The 24,278-nt window shown below is 33.9% G+C and overlaps 1 protein-coding gene across 1 annotated transcript in view; it reads right to left on the bottom strand.

Moving 5' to 3' along the window:
- Positions 1 to 24,278, bottom strand: part of LOC128991751 (uncharacterized) — a 90,214-nt gene that overhangs the window by 37,425 nt on the left and 28,511 nt on the right. The window contains exons 12-19 of the mRNA XM_054414921.1: positions 15,948 to 16,002; positions 12,374 to 12,461; positions 11,270 to 11,353; positions 10,437 to 10,484; positions 9,841 to 10,021; positions 8,567 to 8,692; positions 7,541 to 7,766; positions 1,413 to 1,592 (exon numbers count right to left, since the gene is read on the bottom strand). Of these exons, the coding sequence (XP_054270896.1) occupies positions 1,413 to 1,592; positions 7,541 to 7,766; positions 8,567 to 8,692; positions 9,841 to 10,021; positions 10,437 to 10,484; positions 11,270 to 11,353; positions 12,374 to 12,461; positions 15,948 to 16,002 (988 nt within the window). The remainder of the gene's footprint in view (positions 1 to 1,412; positions 1,593 to 7,540; positions 7,767 to 8,566; positions 8,693 to 9,840; positions 10,022 to 10,436; positions 10,485 to 11,269; positions 11,354 to 12,373; positions 12,462 to 15,947; positions 16,003 to 24,278) is intronic.

The raw sequence follows: 24,278 nt of genomic DNA, 5'->3' as shown, positions 1-24,278 counted from the left end.
GCCAAAAACATCATAGTGTGGTGAAAAACTTATTTTCATCACTCCGTAACGAAAGTAACTATTTTCGATAACAGATTACATCAATGAAAGTAGTCGTTTCCCAAGCTCTAATTTAGGGCGAGGGAAAATCGATCAGCTGATTTTCCCTCGCTCTAAATTTACTTTCCCTCGCTCTAAATTAGTTCTCCATTTATTCACTACGCGCGCTAGTGTTTTGTTATGGTTAAATTTAAAGATTTGAACCAGCTGTATGTATTGTTCAAAGTTGTTTTATTCTTTTATTTTGATATTTAAACAAAATGTATTGAGAAATATACGTAGGTTTCCTTTTAGATAAATTTTATTTTATTTTATTTTATTTTGATGTTCAATCAAATTAATTGAGAAATAAAATAGTTGTAATATTACTGAGGTCTGCTATTCTGTGTTTGTGTATTTTTGCGTTGTGATGAAAAGTATCGTTCATAACTCGTACCGAAAGTTATTATCCGGCACTTGCTCCATTATTCCCGTCCTCGGCTTCGCCTCGTACGTGAAAATAGCTCTCACATACTCGGCTTCGCCTCGCACGTGAAATTGATGTTCCCTGTGTTCGGCTTCGCCTCACACAAAAACTTGAGCACGCGACGGAAAATGCCACTTTCGGTCCTAGTAATGAAATATACTATTCATTCACTGATCTTTATTATTGGCCTTCAGTTTGTCAATATTGCTGCTTTTCCCGTAATACTGTTGTCATCATTTAATTTACAGGCCTGATGATCATTAGCAGATTTACATTACCAAAAAAATATACTCATATTTAAGATGTATAAAATGTAAAAGTTAACATCGATTTGAAAAAAAAAACAAAAAAAAAACAACAATAAACTTACAGTAACTTATTTGGTTGGATTGAAAAAAATTCAAATTCAGCACAGTGCTTAGGTACAACCATTGGCTTTGACCAAAGGTTCTCTATTCTCAAATTGAGCTCTTATTTTCATATTATCTGGAACCAGTTTCAGAACAAAAGAATATCAATGTTAATTTGAGACAAGAATATGCTGTTGTAAATACTATTTCTTTTACACAAAACATTTTCAACAGTACCAAACTGATAAGTAAATTTGTTATTATCCTTATCAACCACACTGGAATAATAATCCGTGAAAGAAAGTTTAGCGTGTGTTTAATTTGAGTTTAAATCTGGTCCATGTAGATAAAATGTCTAGTTCAATGTCATAAGCTAGCCCAGCAGCCAAATTAAAAATGCTTGGAGCAAAATAGAAAATTACATTAATTAAAAACACACACAATAAGTTAACACTAAGCTCGCCAAATCAGACCTCTATGCCCATTTCTTTTATTCTACAGTATATTTTAGCATTGATGGTAATTATTTTGCAGTAAACAAAACAAATTTAACTTGCCTCTTGAGCATTTTGGAAAAGTACACTGTGATCCTGTGGTGTAATGATGTCCCTCCTTTCTGAGAGGGGCAACAGGAACCTGGCTATTCCGAACTGAAGGCACAGAGTGTACTGCTGCTCTAGGTGTAGCAGCTGGTAGACAGCCTGTCTCCGGCCCTCACTGGAGCTCTCAGGGCTGCCCTGCACAACATCACACATCTAGTTTTTGTGACAGGCAGTGAATTCAGCTATCCCTGAGACAAACAACCTGATCCCTATGTGGCAAAGCTAACCTCTCAGCCAGAAGAAAAAAGGAACAACATAAGGGGAGAGAGCTCTTTACACTTTCAACTCTTTGTCAGGATGTCCAGGCCTAAAAGAGAGAATAAAGATTAAGGTTTTCCTCCAACTTCAAGCAGGGATACAGGTTAGGCAAGACAGGATCTTAGCATCATGGTGGAGGGACATGGAGATCCTCCATATCAAGGAATTAAGTTCCAAATCTTAAAGCCAACCCCACCACACCAAAGGATTTAAAGTGGTCCTGATCAGGAGTTATATGAGGAGCTCTACTCCAAGAACTCTGCGTCAGAAGAGGAACCATAAGAGAACTCCTGTCTCAAATTGATAAATTAATTTTGATTAATTTGATATAGGTAGTGCATACGTTCACTCATGCACACAGTCATTGTTTAATTGTTCCAGAATTCACAAATAGATACCTTGGCAACAATACAAGTCGGCCTGGACTCCATATATCCTTTCCCAAATCCAGGAGAAAATAAATATCCTCTGAGGGGATGGATGATGTAATTTGCAATCAGCAAGAGGGTATGCCACTAATTCTAGGATTTGGTGCATACTACATATGCACACCCCACCATCTTGAGCACCAACACCAAATGATAGAGGTAATGATCACCTAGAGTTCATTTTCAAGGTTGTTTAACAAATAGGGATTTTGGTTAGCCTACGCCTGATTTGAATTTGGCCACCAACCTAATAACAGAAGAAAAAATAATTGACAGATACTTAATAACAGCTATTGCTGTGGCATATGGAATATAGATCCATACTTGGTTCACAAAATTTAGGCGGTTTGAGGGGAAGCGATTTCATCCCCTCCACCACTTCACTTTAACTTGGAAACAACAACTGACAGCTGACAACATCAACTCGCGGCAACACCGGTAAGTAAGTTTTGCAGTCTTGGCGATACCGCGATCATCTCCTGCGATTGGTACCTACATCAAAAATATTTGGTGTTGTACCATCCTGTGTTTTCATCAGTCTTACTTAAACACTTCCATTATAGAACACTAATATCTTGGTAAATATACTGTAAATTTAATTTATATTAACTTTCTTTTGGATTCTAATAATCATAAGCCTACTTATTATGACAAAGTATAAAAATGACAAACACAATTTATATACTTATAAAAAAAATATGTGGGTAGGTAAATTATTTTGATTGGTCATACAGCATCATTCACACAAACACCTTAAGAATTTCAGTTAGTTATAGTAGGTTAGTAGGTTATATAGCAACAAAAAATCAGCAAGAAATTTTCAAACTTCTTTGCTGAGCTCTTTGAAATCTACCTCATCTTTGTGGGTAATTTGGAAGGTGGGCTACTTTCCTACACTGAAACACTTTTCTACTTGACAGTCCAGCCTGCCTTTCCTCCAAAAATTGTCAATATGGCCCTTGAGTAAAAAAGGTTGGATATGGAAATATGGATACCCCTGCATTAAGCTAAAAGAAGTGGTAGGAAGAACCCACTTTCCCCTTAAACCACCTAAATTTAGTGATTGGACTTCAGACTTTAGTAATAAAAATGGTGTCTGGCTACTGTAGCTATATATATGTCCTGGTTTTCCAGGACAGTTAAAATCTTACTAAAATTACCCTGGTATCCGGAAAAGGGCTCCAGTAAGAAACAATAAGATGTCCTAAGTTTTAGGCTGTTACTAAAATGACTGTAAATATTCTCTACATATTTCATATTAAATTTAAGAGGTTAACAATAAAAAAGATGAAAATATAAAATATTGATTTAGCCAAGAAAACATAGGGGCTGTTGTTAGATTAAGATTTTGGCAAAATTAAATCTAAATTATTCTGTAAATGCTTGCTATTTTTATTAGTTCACATTGAAGGTTCCTGGTCTTAGTCTCAGTCGCTTCTCACTGATTAGAGCAGGTGTGAGCTCCAGTTTTGCCAAAACTGTCAGACAACACTCAGTAGTGTAGTTACGTAGCCATTGATATTTTTCAAGGGAGGGTGTGGATCGATACCAAATTTTCTCAAAAATGGGGGGAAGTCCTTTCCCAGAAAACTGTGTAAAATTGAGCTATGTTGTTTAATGCTTCTATTTCGGGAGTAAACTGTGTAATCAATGACTTCCTGTGAATAGTTTGCACATTTTTATTTTGGGGGGGGGGGAGATGGATACATCAAAACATTTCTAACCCCCTAGCTAATACACTGACTAGGATGATTTAAAATTCAGTCAGAAAGTGAACAATCAAGCGATCACATCAATCAAAGCAATGTAGATACATAATATCTATAGTCTTATCCATAAAGTAGCGATTGTTTGACAGTTAGTAATTGAAATGACTTTTTACAGTAGAACTCCACTAGTTTAGAAAATAAACTCTTGTTGACTATCATTGTAGCTACTGCATGCCCTAGTGAACATCCTATTTTCAAGTACTCTCTAAAATCCTTACTAGTCATAGTCAAAGGGCACTTTTGCAGCTATTTCTTATAAATACTCTTTGTGGGGAAATGCCAAATCTTTAAACTGCCATTCAGTAAACAAACTTTGTTAACATTTTTTCACATTTCTTACATCTTACATCTTAGAGTTGAATGACAATTTTAGCTTTTAGCATCTATAAATCATATTACTTTTATTAGGAAATGATTAAATCATAAAGAAACCCTTTGTTGGCAGGAGGTTGTGCAAATAGTATGTACATGCTCAGGCAACGCTGGTCAGTAACAAGGTAAAAAGGTAAATCATTGATATGAATCTAAAGCCAGTTGTACCCTCTCCATATTCGTGATGTTTCTTTCTACCCGAGTAAAAGAATATCTGATCAACGTGCTTGGTTTGATGTTAGTTTTTAAGAAATAAAATGTTAAAAAAATAAGCCTCTAAGCCAAACGCCATTACTTCTTACTTTATTTTATTCTCCTCCATCTGGGGTTGTTTTCTTAAGCTTGAGTTAAGAAAATCTCACAATATTTTGTTGCAAAATCAATTTTGAAGTAAAACATAATTTATTGTTTAGTTACAGGGGGCGATCAAAAACTATTTAAAAATCAACAACTTTAACTAACAGACAGTGAAAGAATCCTTCTCAGCGAAGAATGCTACCTGGGCTAACTGAAATACTCACTGAGTTGTCCTAACTTCAAACAGGTTGGCCAATGGTAAATTTTGTAAGGTAAACTGAAAAATAAATTATAGAGATTCCTTTACTTTACTTCTAAGAGTTTGAGATTGCACGGTTTTGGAACTCATGAGGCTAAACAACATAACAATTTTCAGATTTTGAAAACATTAATTAACATTACTTATAACATTGCATTGATGCAATTATTAGCTATGCAGTGCTGCATTGCTATTGTACAATCTCTTTACCATACACAGGTTTTTTTACCTTTACAATTTTTGTTTACCTTTTTTGGATAAAAAATATATTAGACAGGATGAGTATAATTTATCTCTAAATTTGATTGGTGTTTGCTTGGAGAATTAAATACTATAATTTTTGGGTGGAGTATACACATTTTGTCTGGTCTGAGTAGCCGATCGATTGGTTATAGTGCCACGTGTCATTGGGCTATCAATGCTACCTAACATAAGGTTGACATTAGATTGTAACAATTTTAGGGTTCGGACCAATTCCTTACAATACCATTACAATTTTTTTTTTAATAAACAAAATCAAAAAAATCGATCTTGGAATGTAGATGAAAAAAAAAATAAAAGATGAAGCAAAACATAGTGAACATATTCAATACCATCTTTATAGGTAATTTAAAAAATAAAAATAGAACTAAAGGAAAAATAAAGAAACTCAAGATACACAAAAAGGTTTATCACAAAAATATACACGTGAAACTGACATCATTCTCAAAAGTAAAATAACTAAGAAACAAAAATGTTCTGCAGCAGCATAAAATTAATAATATCAACATATAATAAGTTATTTACAAACCGTAAAATAAATAACTAAGCAGAATGTAATGTCAGAGCACCTATCACAAATAATAAATAACAATAACTGCTATACTGGCCTTCCGCATTGTACTCTAAAATAGGAACAAGCTACATTCAACAACATCAAATTCCGATCGCAAACATGAAACAAAATACTCATACTAAGGATAACAAAAACAAATAATACTCCAAAGGGGAAAATAACTAGAAATAAATACAAAAGGGAAAATTTGGTAACAAATAATACATTATGGGCCTAAAATAAAAAACATTTGTTTAGTTAAATAAACTTCCACGATTTGAATGCTGTGGAAAAATGCTGTTAAATGGTCTGCTATTGCTACAAGATAGTTACTAAATCCCTATAATACCCTGATGACTGGCTTGAATACTTATCATAAGTCTTATCAGAGTTACATTTAGTTACCTTTTTCCGAGGAAACTTTTTACTTATCTTACAGAAACTGTACAACAAGTTATTAGATAGTATGTGAAGAATTGTTTGACAAATTCACCGTGAAATATATATACAAAAGTTATAAGTATGTTTCACTGTACATGTGTCTTGTATGAAACAATCTTAAGTTCTAGCTGATTTAATAATTGTTTAGCAAATTAAATTATCTCTTTTAATAAAATTTTTTGGTTCCCAAAACAAATATTTTATTTGTTGAATTCAGAAAACCTACTAAATGGGAACGGCTGAATACTGCACCTAACATGGGTTTTATTTCTAACAATTTTTAATTATGATATTTATTTTGAGTACTTGTAACATACCCAAATCAAATATATCAACTAAAAAATAATCATAGTCTTGAGAAATGTTAACAAAGTAAATCAAATTAAAAATGAATTGTCATAATCAGAACTTCAACAGCATTTTACAATACACCTCATAAATAATTACAATTAAGAAACAATATCAGTCTAAACTTACTGGGTAGTGGGGTTTTACTAAGTCCATTTTACAAGGTAAATCTGTGAGCTACAATGGTAAGCTAAAATTAATTATGATATTTTAGATTGATTAATCCACTGATGAAGTGTGTTCTTCCACGGACTGTTTTTTACTGCATTTCTTTCAGCTCTATGTGAGATTTGATCAAATTAAAGAGTAAGTTTTTTTTTATATCTTGTTTTACTTTTTGGTGGTTCAAGACTAAGGAAATATCCAAATTCCGATCTTGTATACTATACTAATAAACTTCACAAATCATCCACCAATAATAAAGAGAGAAAAATCTTCCCCTATCAAGAGTAAAGTGTTAAAAGAGCAAAAAAAATGTAAAAAATGGTTGACAGCAGCCCACTTTACCTCTGAAAGTACCTCTGAAACTGAAGTTGTTCAGTTTTTATGTGTTTAGTTTTTTAACAGAGACGGTGTTAAAACAGATAGTTATAAAAATTCTGATCTTGTATCTTACTACAATAAACTTATTACAAATCATTGACTGGCTGACTAAAAGGAAAAAAAAATCTGTTATCATCGAAAGTCAAATTTTAAAAGACCATTAAGGTAAAAATAAATTATTTCTGGACTCAATTTCAAGAAACATACTAAACGTTATATTCACTCAATGGATACCTTAGTTCTTGATTGGTTGTCATTCTTCACAACTTCAATCAAGAACAAAGGCATCCATGGAGAAACATTTTGGTAAAATATATTTCACTGTAGCTCACTCTGAAAGTTGGACAAACTATAGTTCGGCCGCTTAGAAAACGACCTGCGTGCTAATGTTAAACCAATGCTGGAGGAGGTCGCTTTCTAAGCGGCCGAACTATACATAGTTTTGATCCCATATCATTCATAGGTGAAAATGCTTGTTGATTATATTCGGACTGATTTTGACTGTGACCGGTACTTGTTACAGCCAATTGCTAAACAATTATCCCTGAACCAACCTCGCTAGTAAAGGTAACTTGAGGCAGGTGTAGCCTTCTCTTGGTGATGTCTGCAGGGACGGAGGCGGTTGTCGTAGTGGCGCCAGTGGCTGCTGAACATGTGGTGGAGGTGTATTGTCGAGGCGCCACTGGCAGACCAACGGTGGATACAAGCGAGCTTCGGGCAATCGTTCCGTTAGCCGAAACCTTCCTGTATACTTCCAGCGTTAAAGTGTTGCCACATGACCTATAAACAGTTTGTTGTTTTTAAAAATGTATGGACTCAAGTTTTTTCTAAAATAATATCTAGTTATATATAAAGTTATGAATTCAAAATTACTAGATCAACAAGGGATTTACTGTAATAGTTTAGGAAGAATTAGATAAAAGGATATAATCAGTAGTAATACAAGTTTAACAAGGAAAGACGTAATGGAAAACCCAAAACCAGAATGGAGAAACTATAAACATCTTTATAGGAAAGTAATCTATTCAGTCAAATTTGTTTAGGTATCATGGAATCAAACCATTGCCTCTTGTAACAAAGTTCTGGAAATACACATATAGTATGACTCCAACCTTACCTTTAATGTCTCTGACCTTAAAGTGTGTGGGAGAGGTTCATTTAACTTTACAATATTGTTATAAATAATTTTCCCTTTATTACACCCCGTCTTGCCATATGCTAGTTTCTTTTTTGTTTTCCTAAAACAGTAACTTTTATGTTTTCAGAGTAAAAAAAATGTGTAAGCACATATTAGTTATACGTGTATGAATTACTCTCAATGATTTTGATACTAAACCTAGTAACACATAAAAACAGAACTACAAGCTTAAATATTTTAAAGAAACAATTTGATAGCCTCTTAATCCAATACTCTCATTGTTGCAAAAACTTTATTTAAGCTGTTTATGGTACCACAATAAATTTTTTTAATGTTTAAGGATTGGAAAATTACAACATTTTGTCCAAGGGATGCTATTTTTGGGGGCTAGGCATGGAGGTTTTGTTGTTCTGTGGTATTCTTTGTTTTTTATTTCTCTTACTTGATAAGCTTAAGGATCTCCTCTTCAGGCAGTGTTACCACGTTGGTCTTGTCAACAAAGATAACGTAATCCCCCGGCCTCAACCCTGCCTGGTCTGCTGGTAACCCTGCCTCCACACGCTCTATTCTGTCAACAAACCACAAGTGTTAGACTATATTATCTTTTTATTTACAATATCTTTTGTTTACATATCCACAATGGACAAAAATTGTATACTTTTGCTATACAGCACCACTGAGAGACATGCTATTTTTGAAAATAGCTTTTTTCATTCCAATGTCATATAGTATATTTATGGATCAAAATACTCATAATCCTTCTTACGCTAGAAGCTTTATGATTTTACCACATCTGTGTCATGAAAAACGTGCCAGAAACTACATTTGAATTTAACTCTGCTTTAATTTTCTAAAACTCTTGCTACGCAAGGTATAATATATTTAATATTCAAAGGTAAATAAGGTAATAAGGATTAAATGTGGCACGGTTTTAATATATAAAAATCAACCATATTACTATATTTCTTTAAATAAACAATTTGTTTTCTATGCAATTAATGGGCTTACATTACAAAATTATCAGCTTCATTGACCTAAAGATATATATTTGCCTCCTTCTTCCTAGTATAATCATGAGGCATTTATTTTCTAACCCATTTAGTTTCTATTGTAGTCACATCACACTTTTCCATGAACTTCAACCCTATTCTGAAAGCTCTATAAGGACATGTAAGTATGATTAAACTAAGATCTAACCATTTTACATCACAAACATATCTGTAATATGTTTTGTTTTTACTGTAGTTGCAAAGCCAAGTGAACACGAGCTCAGTAGAGCAGTCAGGTTACATACTTCTAGTGTATTTCAAATTACCTGGGGCAAGTAACCTGCCTGCCGACAGGCTTCGTGTAAACACGGCTTATGAGTAAACCACTATTTAATTTTGTGTTGGCAACACGTCTGTTGTATGCACAGTTAGAGATGGTCAGGATGTAAATAAAACCAATGTAGAAACACAGTAACATGTGTGAGAAGTATAGAGACCTCACAATTACAAAGTTTTAAAGTGAGGATAAAAATCTGTCTACCGAAGGGCTTTTTTTTATTAACTCTAACGGTTAATAAGGCCGTCTCTAACAGTACATCTCTAACGGTACACAGACAATTTATTCTGCCAACACAACAAAAAAATTTCTACCCTGGTACAACTAACATTACAATATCTTTACAGCACTAAAGTGTGATACAAGTTCTAACAAGACAGCGGTAGTTACCTCGGGGGATGCGTCCACGCTATTGAGAAGCCGAAGCTAGTCCCCGGTTGTCTGGACAGCCTCTTGGTCGTGGTGAAAGGTGTTCGCCCTCCCTTGCTGCCCTGCAGCTGACCCTTGCTTTGACCGTTCTCCACTGGCGGGTCCAGCTCCAGATGCTTAAGGAATATGCTGTCTTCATTTGCTGCAGCAAAACAGTTAGTTGTTAGGATGATTCTGTGTGATTAATTGAAATTGATATGCACATTTTTTGTGGAAATTTGCAGCTAAATTAACTACAGCACAGTAAATTAACTAATATTCCACATAATTTAAGAAGCATACTATATAACAACATCCAGATTTCAATTTACTAGATGCAGTGAAACAGCATTCTGGAACAGGTCTCTTTATTGAAAAAGAAAGTTTTAAATTTTTCTTATGCTGAATTTTATAATATTATTTTTCCCGAGCTGAGCTGTGTAACACAGTTTCCTGTATGAAAAGGGGAAACATTATTATAGAGCAGAGAAAGAAGTACAAGCTTAACATAAGTATTTTAATTACAGTTTCAGAATGTAAAAATCAAATATTGACGATATTATGGTATTTAAACTTACATGTTTTATCCACATCTTTCTTCGATATTGATGTCCGCTTCTCTTGAGCTGAAAAACAAAAGTGTATTCCAGTTAATCTTATCTCCCATCAATACTATTACACAAAAATTAGTATTAGAAAAAGTGAAAATAGTAAGACCAAGGTGGAAAAGTCTCGAGGAAAGGACATATGAAGGAAAATTTGCTATTATATAGTCCGGGAGAGAAAATTGTGTTGTTGGAATGAGAACAGTTGAAAGTAGAATGGAAAGATATTGTAAAATAGGACTTGATGCTGAATGGCAAACACAGCAAGTGGAAGAAGAGGAGAGGCTGTTTTTAGAGCGACAAGCATGGGAGAGATTCAATCAGGAAAACTCTGAGATTAGACTGTATGCAAAGCCAACATACATAGGGTGTGTATTTTAACTAATTTAAGGTGAAGATGTCTGGAGGATGAGTATTAAAAGGGTGAAAATGATAAGTTTTGTTACTGACAAAGATCCTTAGACAAAATAGTATACTAAAATCCAACAATTAAGAAAAGCTGGGTCCAGTTTTGAACAATCAAAAAGCTAAAAAGTTTTAAAGATTGAGCTTACAGGCTACCAATTATAGGGGATCAATATATCCATTAAGATAAGAGCTGATGATGATGACTTTGCTATTGTTATTGGCCAACAGCCGAAAACCCACAGAAAACAATAGTTGTAAAGAAAAAAGTGTTAAGACAGCAAAATTGAGAAATAGTATAGCAGTTTTGTAAAACAATGTTAAAACTCATTCTCTTTTAGGGAAAAATTCTTTAGTCAAGTTATAGTAAAAATAAAATAGCCTAAAATGATTTTACTTACCAGGGTCGGGAGTGGGTGCGACATCCGATTCCTCGATGCTTACACACTCCTCCACGCTGGACTCTGACTGGTTTGCCATTACATCTGCAGAAACAATACAACTTCATCAGGAAAACAGTGTCGACATTGACAATCACTATGATATTCATTAGTAATAATTGTAAATGTTGGTATCATAAGTAGTGTGTATCGCTTGATCAATGACACTTTCTTTTGCAACACTATGCTATTGTAATTGCCAGGTAAAAAGTCAAAGAATATTCTTTGAGGGAAAAGTTATTTGATTGACGGTTATTTTCCATGTACGATTTCTTTTTAATTTTGTTTTAGACTTTAAAACTGTGGATTAATTAGTTGTTCTAACATGAAGCCCACACTAGTGAGTACTACGGCTATCCACAGTACTATCTTGATAATTAGACCAATATTCGTTCACAAGGATAAAATCGGGTTCGGATTCCACCATAAAATGTAGGTCCCTTAGTTGTCATTGGCGAGCTATTAATTAACAGCTGTGTCTAAGGAATATGTCAACCTTGGTCACTAACAAGACTAAACGATTGCGTCACTCATCCTGCACTCATCATTAACTCATATTTGGGTTAAAATACGGACATGCGTCCCCATCTTGAATAATGATAATCGATTGATAATTGAAAGAAATCTTTATAACAACCAAGGAGAAGGTTTAGTCTAAACTTTGTAACACAAAATAACAATTTTTAGACACCTCAAATTGTGTACAATTCGTAAATCAATATAAGTTAAACAATTGGCATTCAGGAATTATCCTGCAAACACAGTACTATAGTTCGGCCGCTTAGAAAGCGACCTCCTCCAGCATTGGTTTAGCATTAGCGCGCAGGCCGAACTATAACTAGTCAATTTATTTTTATGATTAAAAATCAATCAGCTTTTTTTAATTCAATATATACTTCAACTATTTACAACATGGACTAGTTTGATTAGAATATTCACCTTTGATAGACAAATGTTTGACTCATGCTACATAATATATAATATGTTATTTTATCAATGAATCTTATCTTACCTTATCTTAATGTATCTTATCTTATGTTTTCTTATCAATGTATTTCATCTCACCTGGATGGTCAGCAGCTGTGGATGTGGTGGCTACATTTTGTGTCCTGCCACATTGCTGTGACAAGAGTCTGAACGTTCCACTTATCTCCTGCAAAAACAAAAAAACAATCATGCATTTCATAAATATGATTGTAATTCATGGATTTTAAGACAGTGGAAACACACCGGCTATTCCATGCAAAAACCTTTTACACTTTTTATCATATTTTTTGGAAAAAAAGTCTTCTAGATTATTTTTTTTTTTTGGCTGCTAGCGAACCTCACCTGAACGCTAGACATTTTCCCAGCTCACTTATTAGTTGTTCGATCGAATCTATTATACAGTAAAACCTCGATAACAAGACTCTCGTGGGGATTTATTAAATAATACTTGTTATCAAGGTCGACTTCTTATTGAGGTTTAGAATAACATGTAATTAGAGATCAAATAAATTCAAGGGGATTGGAAAATGACACTCGTTATCAAGGATGACATGTTATGGAGGGCCTTTTTATCGAGGTTGCAAAGTATTAAACAAATGTAAACAAAATTTCTACGGACACTGCTTATAGCACATACACAATACAACTTAAATTGGCTGGATGTTTTTTTTTTTTTTTTGTAGCCAGTGATCACTGGATGTTTAATTCATCAGTAAGCAATCACATCAAACACCTTTTGCAGATCAAAGATAAAATTGTAACAGACTCTCCCGATTCCACCTTGTTATCAAAGTTTTTTCAGCCACTAAAAATCTTACTGAAAGCTTTATAAATTTAAGAAAAATAAAATTGTTATGTAAACTTATTCCTTCTGGCAGCAAACCTAAAACTCATTGATCCATGGGATGTATAAGAAAGTATAATTTCATTTTATCATGAACATAATTTAAATTAAATCTCAATAAAGAAACTACTAAATACAGTACAAGCTATTCACTCCAAACTTATGGCGGAGGTATTGATTTTTTATACCCATTAAAGTCTTTAATGTGCAGACAAGAGCTAGAGATACAAGATAAATGCCAAATTCTCATTCTTAAATCCATGAGTCTCTTTATACTAATTAAATATAATTTTGTATCAAACTTATAGAGTGTAAGCCTATAATCATCACTGGTGAGTTTTGTTGAAACGCGTAGATTTATAAACATTTATGAGACAATTTTAAACTCCCAGAACAGAACTGCTAAACACAACAGGCACCAGAGTTTGATATATTGAGCTTTGAGACCAATCTTGTATGTAAACTAGATGCATGATGGAGGAATAAGCCTACAGAAGCTTTATTTACCCTTTGTAATCACAAATCTACTATGGGTGTGGTTGTGGGTCGTTGATATTTCAAGCCAAATGTAACTGACCTTTGAATCTTATCAGAGACTAATCTTATAAATTGATCCCTTTAATATAACAAGAAGGCATTGTCTTAGTAACTTGAAACCACAGTCATGATTTAATGAAAAATATAATCTAAATTGGCTACAAAAAATAATAGCCTAATATAGTTACTTGGGGGAAACAACAATTGCATGTCTGAAATGCAGTTGCGGGGTTATAAAAATAACTGTATATCAGCTTTATAGACATAAGTTGTTATTGTTTAATAACAAGCTTGTATTACAGATTGATAGCTATTTTAAACATTTGTAAGTAGTTTAAAGATGAACTAACACCTAAGACTGAATGTAAAAAAAAAATGATTCATTCAAAACTATCATCCATTAAAAATAGCTTTTAACTTCTAAAAAAACTGTTTTGAGCACACACTAAACACTCCTTTTGCAGCGTAATAGGCGAATTTGTGGTTAAAATGTTTTTACTAGAGGTTAATATTAGAATGAATTTTCCATTCAGACCTCACCTATGTAGCAAAAAACATTTGCTCTAAGATTAGTAAGGTTTGCTGCTGAAATAAAAAAAATTTACTGATTGGAATCTTACAACAACAAAAATTATCCAAGTTTTAATATGATATGACTGTCTCTTGAAATCAATTTTAATTATGAAAATTTGTTTTTAACCTATGCAAAAAAGTAAAAGATTAATTGAGTAAAAATAATTTTTGGCTTTTGCAAATCCTAAAACAAGTGTATCAGTACTACCATTGGTTTACCATGAAACCATGTATGGTAATAGATTCTTCCAAAGCTGTAGATCAATTTGCTTACAGAATATACAAATTACCTATGCTTATAGGGTGTTCCAAACGAATCTACTATGTTATGACTAAATCAAGGATTTTTTAGCGAAATCTTTTATATACTAAAAAACTTTAGTAAAACTTACGACAGCTAGCCTGGCCATACAACTGGACCGAATTACACGTGGTTGATACCAAATTAAAGATATTTTACTGTAGATATGCAGAATCTCTTTATAAATTAAAATAGGATCAAAAATAAATACGAAAAATGAATTTTAAATAAAATAAAATATGGGCTTTTGGGTTGCCATGCTGGTGACAAAATAACAACAAAATGTAAACAGAAAATCCAAACAAATTCCAATCACATGTTTTATTTACAGTGTGGGGTGAAAATAGAGAAGTCTGTAATTTTTTGGGTCAAGTTTTCAACCACTGGAAGACTTCTATTTTACTATATTAGGTAATTATTTTACGGAGTCGTTCAAAGAAGGAACCGTCTGTGGCATTTTGATTAATGTATACCGGTATGCAATACTAAAATGCTTTGGGAACGGAAGGAAACAGGTCCACGACGTTGGAAGTGGTGAAGGAAGTAGTAAAGGCGAGCAGTGCGGAGTGTGGGAACTGTTTGTGGCATTTGGATTAATGGATCTGGATCTGCAATACTTAAATGCTATGGGAAGGGAGGGAAACAGGTCCAAATTGTAGGAAGTGGTGATGGAAGTAGTAAAGGCAAGCAGTCTGGAGTGTGGGAACTGTTTGTGGCATTTGGATTAATGGATCTGGATCTGCAATACTTAAATGCTATGGGAAGGGAGGGAAACAGGTCCAAAACGTAGGAAGTGGTGATGGAAGTAGTAAAGGCGAGCAGTGCGGAGTGTGGGATCCGTTTGTGGAAGTTGGATTAATGGATCTGCAATACTAAGATTGCTTTCAGAGTAAACTAATGATTTTCCCCGAGCAGCTTCAAAATAACAGCTGGGTAAAACATGGCAGATTCAAGAAATATTTTAATGGTTGCCATTTTGACTCGGTTGTCCGTTTGAGTTTGAGTTTCCAGCAGTGTATTTTACTAAATAAAACCTTTAATTTGATACCAAACTCAACCTATGCTGATGCTATTCAAGGAAACGCATGTAGGCCTACAGTATTAACATTATACTCATTTCGTAAAAAATTAAGTCTTTTATATTAAAATAACTTTTGCAAAACTTATGACAGCTATCCTGATCATACCATCATCATATCATGGAGAAGTTTGCTTTGCACAATACATACTTTTGGTCAAGTTTTCGACCACGGGGCGAGCTCTAGTTCCTTACTAATTGAAATTAACAGATTTTAATGTATTGGTGTTTTCAAAGGGAGAACAAGTTAAAAAACCCCAAAATCTAATAGAATTGAATATTGGTAGTCAAAGCTAATAGTAACCAAACTTAAACCTACCTTTTTTGTGACATTTTTGACAGCAAAGGACATACATCCCAGGAATTCACTTCTCCTGAAAAACAAAAAGCCAATAAAAATAACAGCTAAACAATGACACCAAACACTAGTTTTGCTGGCTCACTGAGCTGTCTCGTATATTATAGAAACACAGATCACAGCAACACCCTGAATAGTCAGGTCACGGTATATGGCTTCTTCACATGGCTTCTGGCTTTTATATACAAGTAAATCTGACAGCATTCGTGTCTGAGGCCAGATGGTAGAAGAGGGAGAAAACAGTGATTGATAAATGCAGATAAAGATGACTTTGTGTGTGATATCTTATTTATAGTTTAATATTACATCCGATGCAGAGTGCATTGTACTCATCCTGAGGGTAGATAAAAATGAGAGCTCAAGAGTCAGGGAACAAAAATGCCACAGATGTACATACTTTAATGATACAACAAAATATTTCCTAAAGCTGTAGTTCAAGAATCTCCTCCCATCTAAAATGTTTAACAATTAGTCAAAAAAATTGATTTTAAAGAGGTTAGGTAAGTCACTTTTAAGAACTTAATACGAAGAATTGGATGAAGTAGTTGTTTTATGTAAATCTGTTATGTTTTAAAACATGTATAGTTTAAGATAATTTCAAGAGTAATTTGTTAATTTACCACTATAATTGATCCAAAGTTTACCCTTAGAGAGGTTAAAACTTAAAAATAAAATTCCAGAACACCAGTCTACTACATTTGTCCTCAAATCAAGTGTCGTTTACAGACATTTTCTACACACAACACACAACACACAACATTAACAACAGGAAATAATTAAATACTGTAGAAAGGTTCTAAAGGTATTGCTACACAGTAAATATGAGTGTTAGGTAGTATATATGGACAAGTTTAAGTGTACTATGAGTGCTGAATAAGTTATGTCACTTATGCTATATAGTCTTGAGTTTTACCGGGTAGTAAGTTATATGCCTTTATTTAATTCACGTTATACTCGTCCAGCCTTGTGTTGTAACCTGTGATTGTGATATGATGACTAGTTAACCTTGTGCTATGCTTAATATTGCCTCGTGTAGTCTTTTGTTATATCTTGTTTAACTTTTTGTTATGTGCCATGAATATCCTCATGTTAAGGCTCGTGTAGCTCTGTTTTATGTTTGGCATCGTGCAGCACTTTGTATTGTCATGTGTAACAAAGTCATAAAGTAACATATATAGGTATATATTATTTAACTTTTCAAATACTTAGAAATGTGCCAATCATCCGCATAAAAATAAATTAAAAGAAGAAGACTATCGGAAATGCAGTAATCTCATTCACAAGTTTCAGTCTAGGGATACCTAATAAAATACATTTTATTATAAGTATATATATATATTTATATTTACAGAATAGTCAATGGAAATAAGTTGTAGGTTAATGCTCAGAAGCTTTTAGTATATACAATCAGTAAACAAACATTTACTTGAACCGACATAGACTGCATTTGGCAACAAACTGACTGCTGGGCAAATGCCAACCCCCTTCTCATAAACAACTATTTTGCTCATTTATGTTAGCAACACGATTTTTATATCATAGTAATTTATTTTGCATTTATTTTTTAACGTTATAATTTTATTACTAAGAAAAAAATATACTTCTTAAAGTAACGTCAAGCTGTGACTGTGTCTTGTATTGAGTAGTCAGTTAAATCTAACTAAGTACATTTTAGTGGTCATAACTGTAGTACCAGGGGGGTCGAGTATTGCTCGTGGTGTTTAATTTGTTCAAGAGGTTTAAGAATAAAATATAGGCCTATATGCAGGGTGATTGATATTAGTGTGACAGGCTATTTTATTCGAAAGTTATTCCTTGGATTTTTTATTTAAACAATTTGGTCAAGTTAAACAATAATTTTAGCCACCATTTTTCTAATATGGCCGCCAACTTTGATTTTTCTTATGGATGACCCTCTAGTTTATGAGTGTTTAAGAAAGTAAATGCAATTTAAAAAAGTTTTTATTCTTGGGATTTTTTCTCTTAGGAGTTACAGTGTGTTACAACTACGAAAAAATGCCTTGTGGTGTACATTCTGCATCATGTAGTTCCTAAACGAGTACGTTTAGAGCGAAAATGGAAAGAGTAAAAAAGTCTTAAAATTGTATTGTAACAAATATTGATTCCATTGTTTCCAAAATGGCAGGGAAATTTTAAAATAGGAAAACTGTGTATGTTATGGTCTTTTTAGAATCTAGATACAATGCAAGAGTATGCAAAGAATGCAAAGAGTAAAAAAGTCTTAAAATTGTATCTAGATTTTAAAAAATCTAAAAACTCTTCATGAATTAAGTTCTCTGAATACTAAGATATGGTTATAGGCTATATAATAATACTTTCAAAGTCGAACTTTAAGGATTTGCGAGACAAAAATGCATAGCCTCTTATGCTCTAGAGTTTATGTGTTGTGATTTACAAGAGTGTGAAGAGATTAGTTTTTATACTGAACCCCATTTAGAAGAAGTCTAAATAAAACAAACATGTGAAAATAATATCAATTTGGAACTCCAGTTAACCCCTTAATTAAAATATATAACCTATTAGTTTTACCTGTAAATCATCTTCATTTTTAGCGAATTGCCCTAAAAAAGTAACGCTAAAACTTAGCCTACGTCCTCCAAGTAAACAACCATCCGCTAAGTAAACAAAGCCTGCGTCCCCCATGGACAAACCTTCAAAATAATTTGATGCCCAAGGATTGTTATAAAAGACTAGTAAACCCGTCGTCTCTTCGCTCACGAAATTTTAAATTAAAAAGTAAGGGTTTATTCCACGAATACTATAAAAATACGTTTATTCTAGTATTCGTGAGTAATATACTGGTATTAAATTATAGAACACGCAGATCTTAAAAACCACAACGAATATTTTCATTTCATGTAATAAAATATATCCAGCTGTTCCCTTAATTAATAATGCAGATTCAAATGCGTATTCATGTGTTCAAATGTAAACAAATCTATTCTCCAGAAGGATAACATGGAACTTATAAAGCCACTGGGGCAGAGCCATGATGGCATTTCTTGAACACGCTTCTTATTACACACCTAAAGGTTGATTGGAACTTCCATGCCAATTCCTGAGGTTTTATGGCTTGTAGTATTTGAGATATAGTGATCAGTGAGTGAGTGTTATTTGACTTTAATAAGTATTGATATTCGCAAACGCTGTAAAATCCTAACCAACGTTCAAAAATAGGCGATAAGTAGTGAATTTAAGCTCAACTATATACATTTTATTCCTTACCTTATACTGATTACTTTACTAACTAAATTGATTCATTTTATGCAAGAACATAGTTCAATATTCTTTACATGCGAAATCGCAAAGGTTCCCCTTGTTATCATGAAATAAACTGTTTTAGAACAACTCTAAGGCAATATCCCATTGAAAACTGTTTAACTAATAAAAAATTTGCACAACTCATACCAACTCAGCTTTGACGGTCATCACTTCAACTCGGTAACAAAGTCATGAATATGGAATGAGGCAAGTGATTCTCCCGTGAGAGATGAAGATTGTTAATAGAAGCGTGCTTTGAACGTCTGTCATGTGTAAACAGACCGCAGCAGTTGAGCAGTTTAGCGCTATGTCGCATGCAATGTGAACATGCACGCCGCATGTTCGTAGTTCATAACATAACCAATCAACATAAACACTGCAAATACTTGACAGTGAATTACACTTAACAAGCCTAACATGCTTTGGTGTCTCAATTGGGGAGTTTTCGCCTTTAGAAACTCTTACCTTTGACTATGAGTAGAACTATGCATTCCATTATGATAAAGCTCTAGCCATAAATTACCAGATTAGGTTATAACGCTTTTTTCAAATTTACAGAGTAATTTGGCGAACTAGGTCCAAACTTTGACTATTAATACAACTTCAGTAAATAGTCAATGGTCTAATTGACAGGTTAGTTAAAGATTATTTCGTGCTCTTAATTTTATAGCTGAACCGTTTGTCTTGTACTCATTCAAACCACAATAAAACAAAGTGTTCGTACTGTATTATTGAATTGATTCATTGAAACGTCTAAATAAAATCACACCTATGAACGCATTAGGTTTAGGGTTTAGTATAACAATCTAATTACTGCCCTTGAAAAAATAAAAACGAGAGTACTTGTATGGTTCTTGGGCTTCGGAGTTTTTGCATAAAATGAGTAGGCTCCTTGCCTTTTTTCTAGCCTCTTTTTCTCCTATCCCTGATCTTTTTCATTTTAAGTTTAGGAAAACTTGATGTTTGCTAAGATTGTTCTCCTCGTCTTGATTTTATGATTTGTGACCTATAACCACGATCCAGGTGTAGTGTAGTGTACTACTTAAATGATATAGATTTGTGTCTATGAATTGTGTGTTGGCGGTTTCTAGCCTCTTTTAATTATGGTAAGCGTAGAAAATTTGTCAAACCTTAAAGCTTGCTCAACAAGATTGCTCTAAAATCTCATCGTGTATCCGTGATTTGTGAGCTAATTACTATCAGCTGATTTGTGTAAGCACTACCTCCATTTTGATAACTTGTGTCTATTTGTGTAGTTATTGGTGCAGCTTCATTTGGTTGAAAAAGTAAACATTATTGTGCTATAGCCGGTAACGACTGCTTTCTAAAGTGGTATAAGGTATAAGTCCATTTGTTATCCTATATTATTGAATGAAACTACGTTTTGCTACTTCTTACCGGCGGAATTCCGACTTGTACACACGCCGTAAAGGGTCCTTACAAGCAGCAGACCTGCATCCTGCGGCGGCTTGGGAAACTAAGGACATTCTGGCTAACTTGCTGAAAGTCTTTCCTCTTTTGGAAATGGAGACTTGTCAGTGTCAGTTATAATTGTTCAAGAACTTGGGCGTTTATTTATAGCCTGCTGTGAATATGTTCATAGTCTGCTTGTATACATTATATGAAAATTTGGTGAATAAACATTAATTAAATTCAATTTTTACTTTTGAAACTAAAACAACCTGTAATGGCAAATAAATTTAGGTTATGGAAATAAATCATTTGTTAAATGATACGCAGGATGACATTGAGCATATTGAGTTTCCTAAAACAATATATTATCAATCATCGCGTACCAAATTATAAACAAATTGTTCCAAAACAACAAATATCGGTGATCGAAAATGTCCGGTGCAAATATAAGCTAGGGGCCTACTGAAGAGTCGATCGTTATATGATAGGCTATGTAATTAGCTAATGTTATTTGGATATAAAACATGATATTTTAACCGTGCAATACAACGCGCGTCAAATAAATGGTGCATGATCGTCGATAAATTTAATATAATGTTTACTGTATCGCAGAAGCAGATATGGTAGTATAGGAGCATAACTGTCAATACCAAGATTTAATTAGGTAATTACCTGAAACCTCAAATAGCAATTTCATTTATACGTATTTATAATGTACTTTAAACGTCAACAAAATAATTTTATTATACATAACCTCTGTTCAACAAGAAGTTTAGAAATTAAAAGTTTACATACAACTCAATAAATAAAACAAGACATCATAGAGCATCATTATAGTTTAGAAACAGTACCAACAATCGTGCTCGAAAAAAAGACTTAAAAGATGTCTGAACACGATACATAAAAAGGTTTCTAGCCTCACTCAAGAAAGATCGCTGGAAATAAAGGCGAACGATCGATGAAGAGTTACAACAACTTGCTTACATGTCTTGTCATATATGTACGGCTATGACGATCGTCGATTATTTGTTGGGTTATGCTTGCAATGAGGTTGAACGTCACATGTCACATATATACAAAATCGTACACCTAGTACAAACAATATACAACCTATTTAAATTCAAAAATGTTTCTTATTTTGCATTACAAGCTGTTAATAATAAGTGCATTACGAAATTGAGATGATTACTTTGTTTTTGGACATGAAAGAAAAAAAATCCTCAATGCTCCAAGCTATGCAATTCTGAAATATTTTATTTCAACTAAATTAAATTTAAACCCAATTTAATCAATTTGGGTTAAGAGACAATCAATCAGTATGTGCAATAACAATAGATTATTTTAGTAACTGAAAATGTGCGATTGATAATATTGCCTATATGAATAGCAACGGCAAGGCGTATTACTGAAGTTGGTACCTGCTGTAATTTTGTGGGCTAAAATAAGGGTAAAACATCCTAAAAGTGTGTAATTCGTCGGACATGTGCACGTTTGTCGCTACGATGTAACACTATCTATAAATACGCAAACTAAAAGTAACCAAACCTAACAATTTTACTCAACTAGTAATTCTCTTTAAAAAGTTAATGTAATGGAAACTGGCGTTTTAAGTACATATTAAAATGTTTTCGAACTCATTTTTTATCGAGGCGTCCAACTATCTCCACTGAACAATGGTTATAATCTAAGGGTAATTTTTTTATATACACGTCGTGAAACGATATATCTTCCATCTAGCTGCCCTGTTAGTTTATTAGGAAAACTTAGTGCAAAAACATTCAAACCCTAAAAATAAAACACGTTTCCATCGACAAACAATAGGCTACTTTAAATAGATGTGCTATTAAGATTGGTTTGGTAAATAGCCCAATTAGAACACTCTCGCGTTTTTTTCTCTCTCGGTAGATACTAGTTAAGGCTTTTAAAAGATAAATGAACTTTTTCGTTGTTGCTCTTATGTAAGGTAAAATAATCATGTACACACATTTCTCTTGCACGGCGTGACTTGTGGTAGGCTACGAATTTAATCGTTTATTTGCAATTGGTTTGTAAACAAAGATTTCAAGGTTTGAAACGTTGTACTACTAGAATTAATCAACTCCATGGTGCAAATGAAGCAAATAAATAACATAATAAGGAGTAATAAATATTTTTTTAAATATAACTAAAAGTGCCGATATTTTCTAACTAAAATATAAAACTATGTAGGTGATACATTTACAAAAAGAGTCAAGAGAAATTATAATTGATTGTACATTGATAAAAATTACAGCCTAATCAAACCAAATACTGTAGACCAAATATTTTCTATGTATACGACGACTAAATTAGATCACAACACATAATTTAAAAGGACATACTCCAATTGTAATCCGGGGTAAAACAGGTAAGTATCCCATCCAATAGAAACTGAACTAACTAATGTGCCACTTGTAAACGAAAACTCTCAAAACTCCACACAAAACGTTCACTCGCGGGGTCCGGGTACGACTGGCGTCCCGAGTTTCCACAGGGGGAAATGTTTATCCCCACCTAGAACATAAAATCCCTTATATCCCTCTTAGAAATAAACATGAAGATAAATTTCCATTTTGTGAACAACTTTTTAATACATTGATTTTCAACTAATTTTGCATGGAGTCGGTTAGGTGATCGCGACAAAAAATACGGTATAATCGTAGTTTTTGTATTTGTGGAATGAAATGCAATTATATCCCAAGTGAGAGAATATTTCCCGGATGAGGGAAAATATCCCCCACCGTGGCTTCCCGCGCTGGCGCGTACATCTGTGATCGATCGGGTCCCAGCTTCCCGGCCCCTGGCATCCCTAGCTGTCCTACGGGTACACGCTGCACGCACACTGGGGACCGAGCTTTGCAATGGGAATATCACTTTAGCGAGCTAAGCCCAGATCCTCAAGACCAATATGTGATTCGTATCTCAAGTATCAAAGAAAATTGTACCTCTAGCACTTTACACTGACCTACGATTATGTGTATGCGTGAAACTCACACTGGGGGACCGAGCTTGGCAGAGAGAATACTTACCAACTTACTTGAGCTAAGCCCAGATCCTCAAGACCAATATGTGATTCATATCTCAAGTATCACCAAAATTTTACCTCTAGCACTTTACACTGACCTACGATGACGTGTATGCGTGAAACTCACACTGGGGGACCGAGCTTGGCAGAGAGAATACTTAGTGAGCAAAGCTCAGATCCTTAATATAACAAAGGTGAGCCGCTATGTGATCCATTCTTTAAGTATCGCCGAGGCTGTACCTCAGTCAGTTGGTAACCCTAACTAATTACCTCTAGCACTTTACTCTGACCTAAGATAATGTGTATACGTGAAACGCACACTGGGGACCGAGCTTTGCAATGGGAATATCACTTTAGTGATCTAAGCCCAGATACTCAATACCACAAAAGTGCGTGTGATCCACATATCCTATATCTATTACAAGTACAAATTGCAAAGGTTCACTTTTCGCTGCCCTACACGACAGTAGACCACTTTTACGCTCACACAGGAGGTGAGCTTGGCTATATAAAGGGCACCGTATATTCTTACAGTTCTCGCTTTTCAAATAAAA

This window comes from Macrosteles quadrilineatus, unplaced genomic scaffold (assembly GCF_028750875.1).
Source record: "Macrosteles quadrilineatus isolate MER2022 unplaced genomic scaffold, UCM_ALF_1.0 Scaffold_4__1_contigs__length_99947679, whole genome shotgun sequence".
Lineage (NCBI taxonomy): Eukaryota > Metazoa > Arthropoda > Insecta > Hemiptera > Cicadellidae > Macrosteles > Macrosteles quadrilineatus.
The sequence above is the reverse complement of the archived record's forward strand: the minus strand, read 5'-3'. Positions and strand labels throughout refer to the sequence as shown.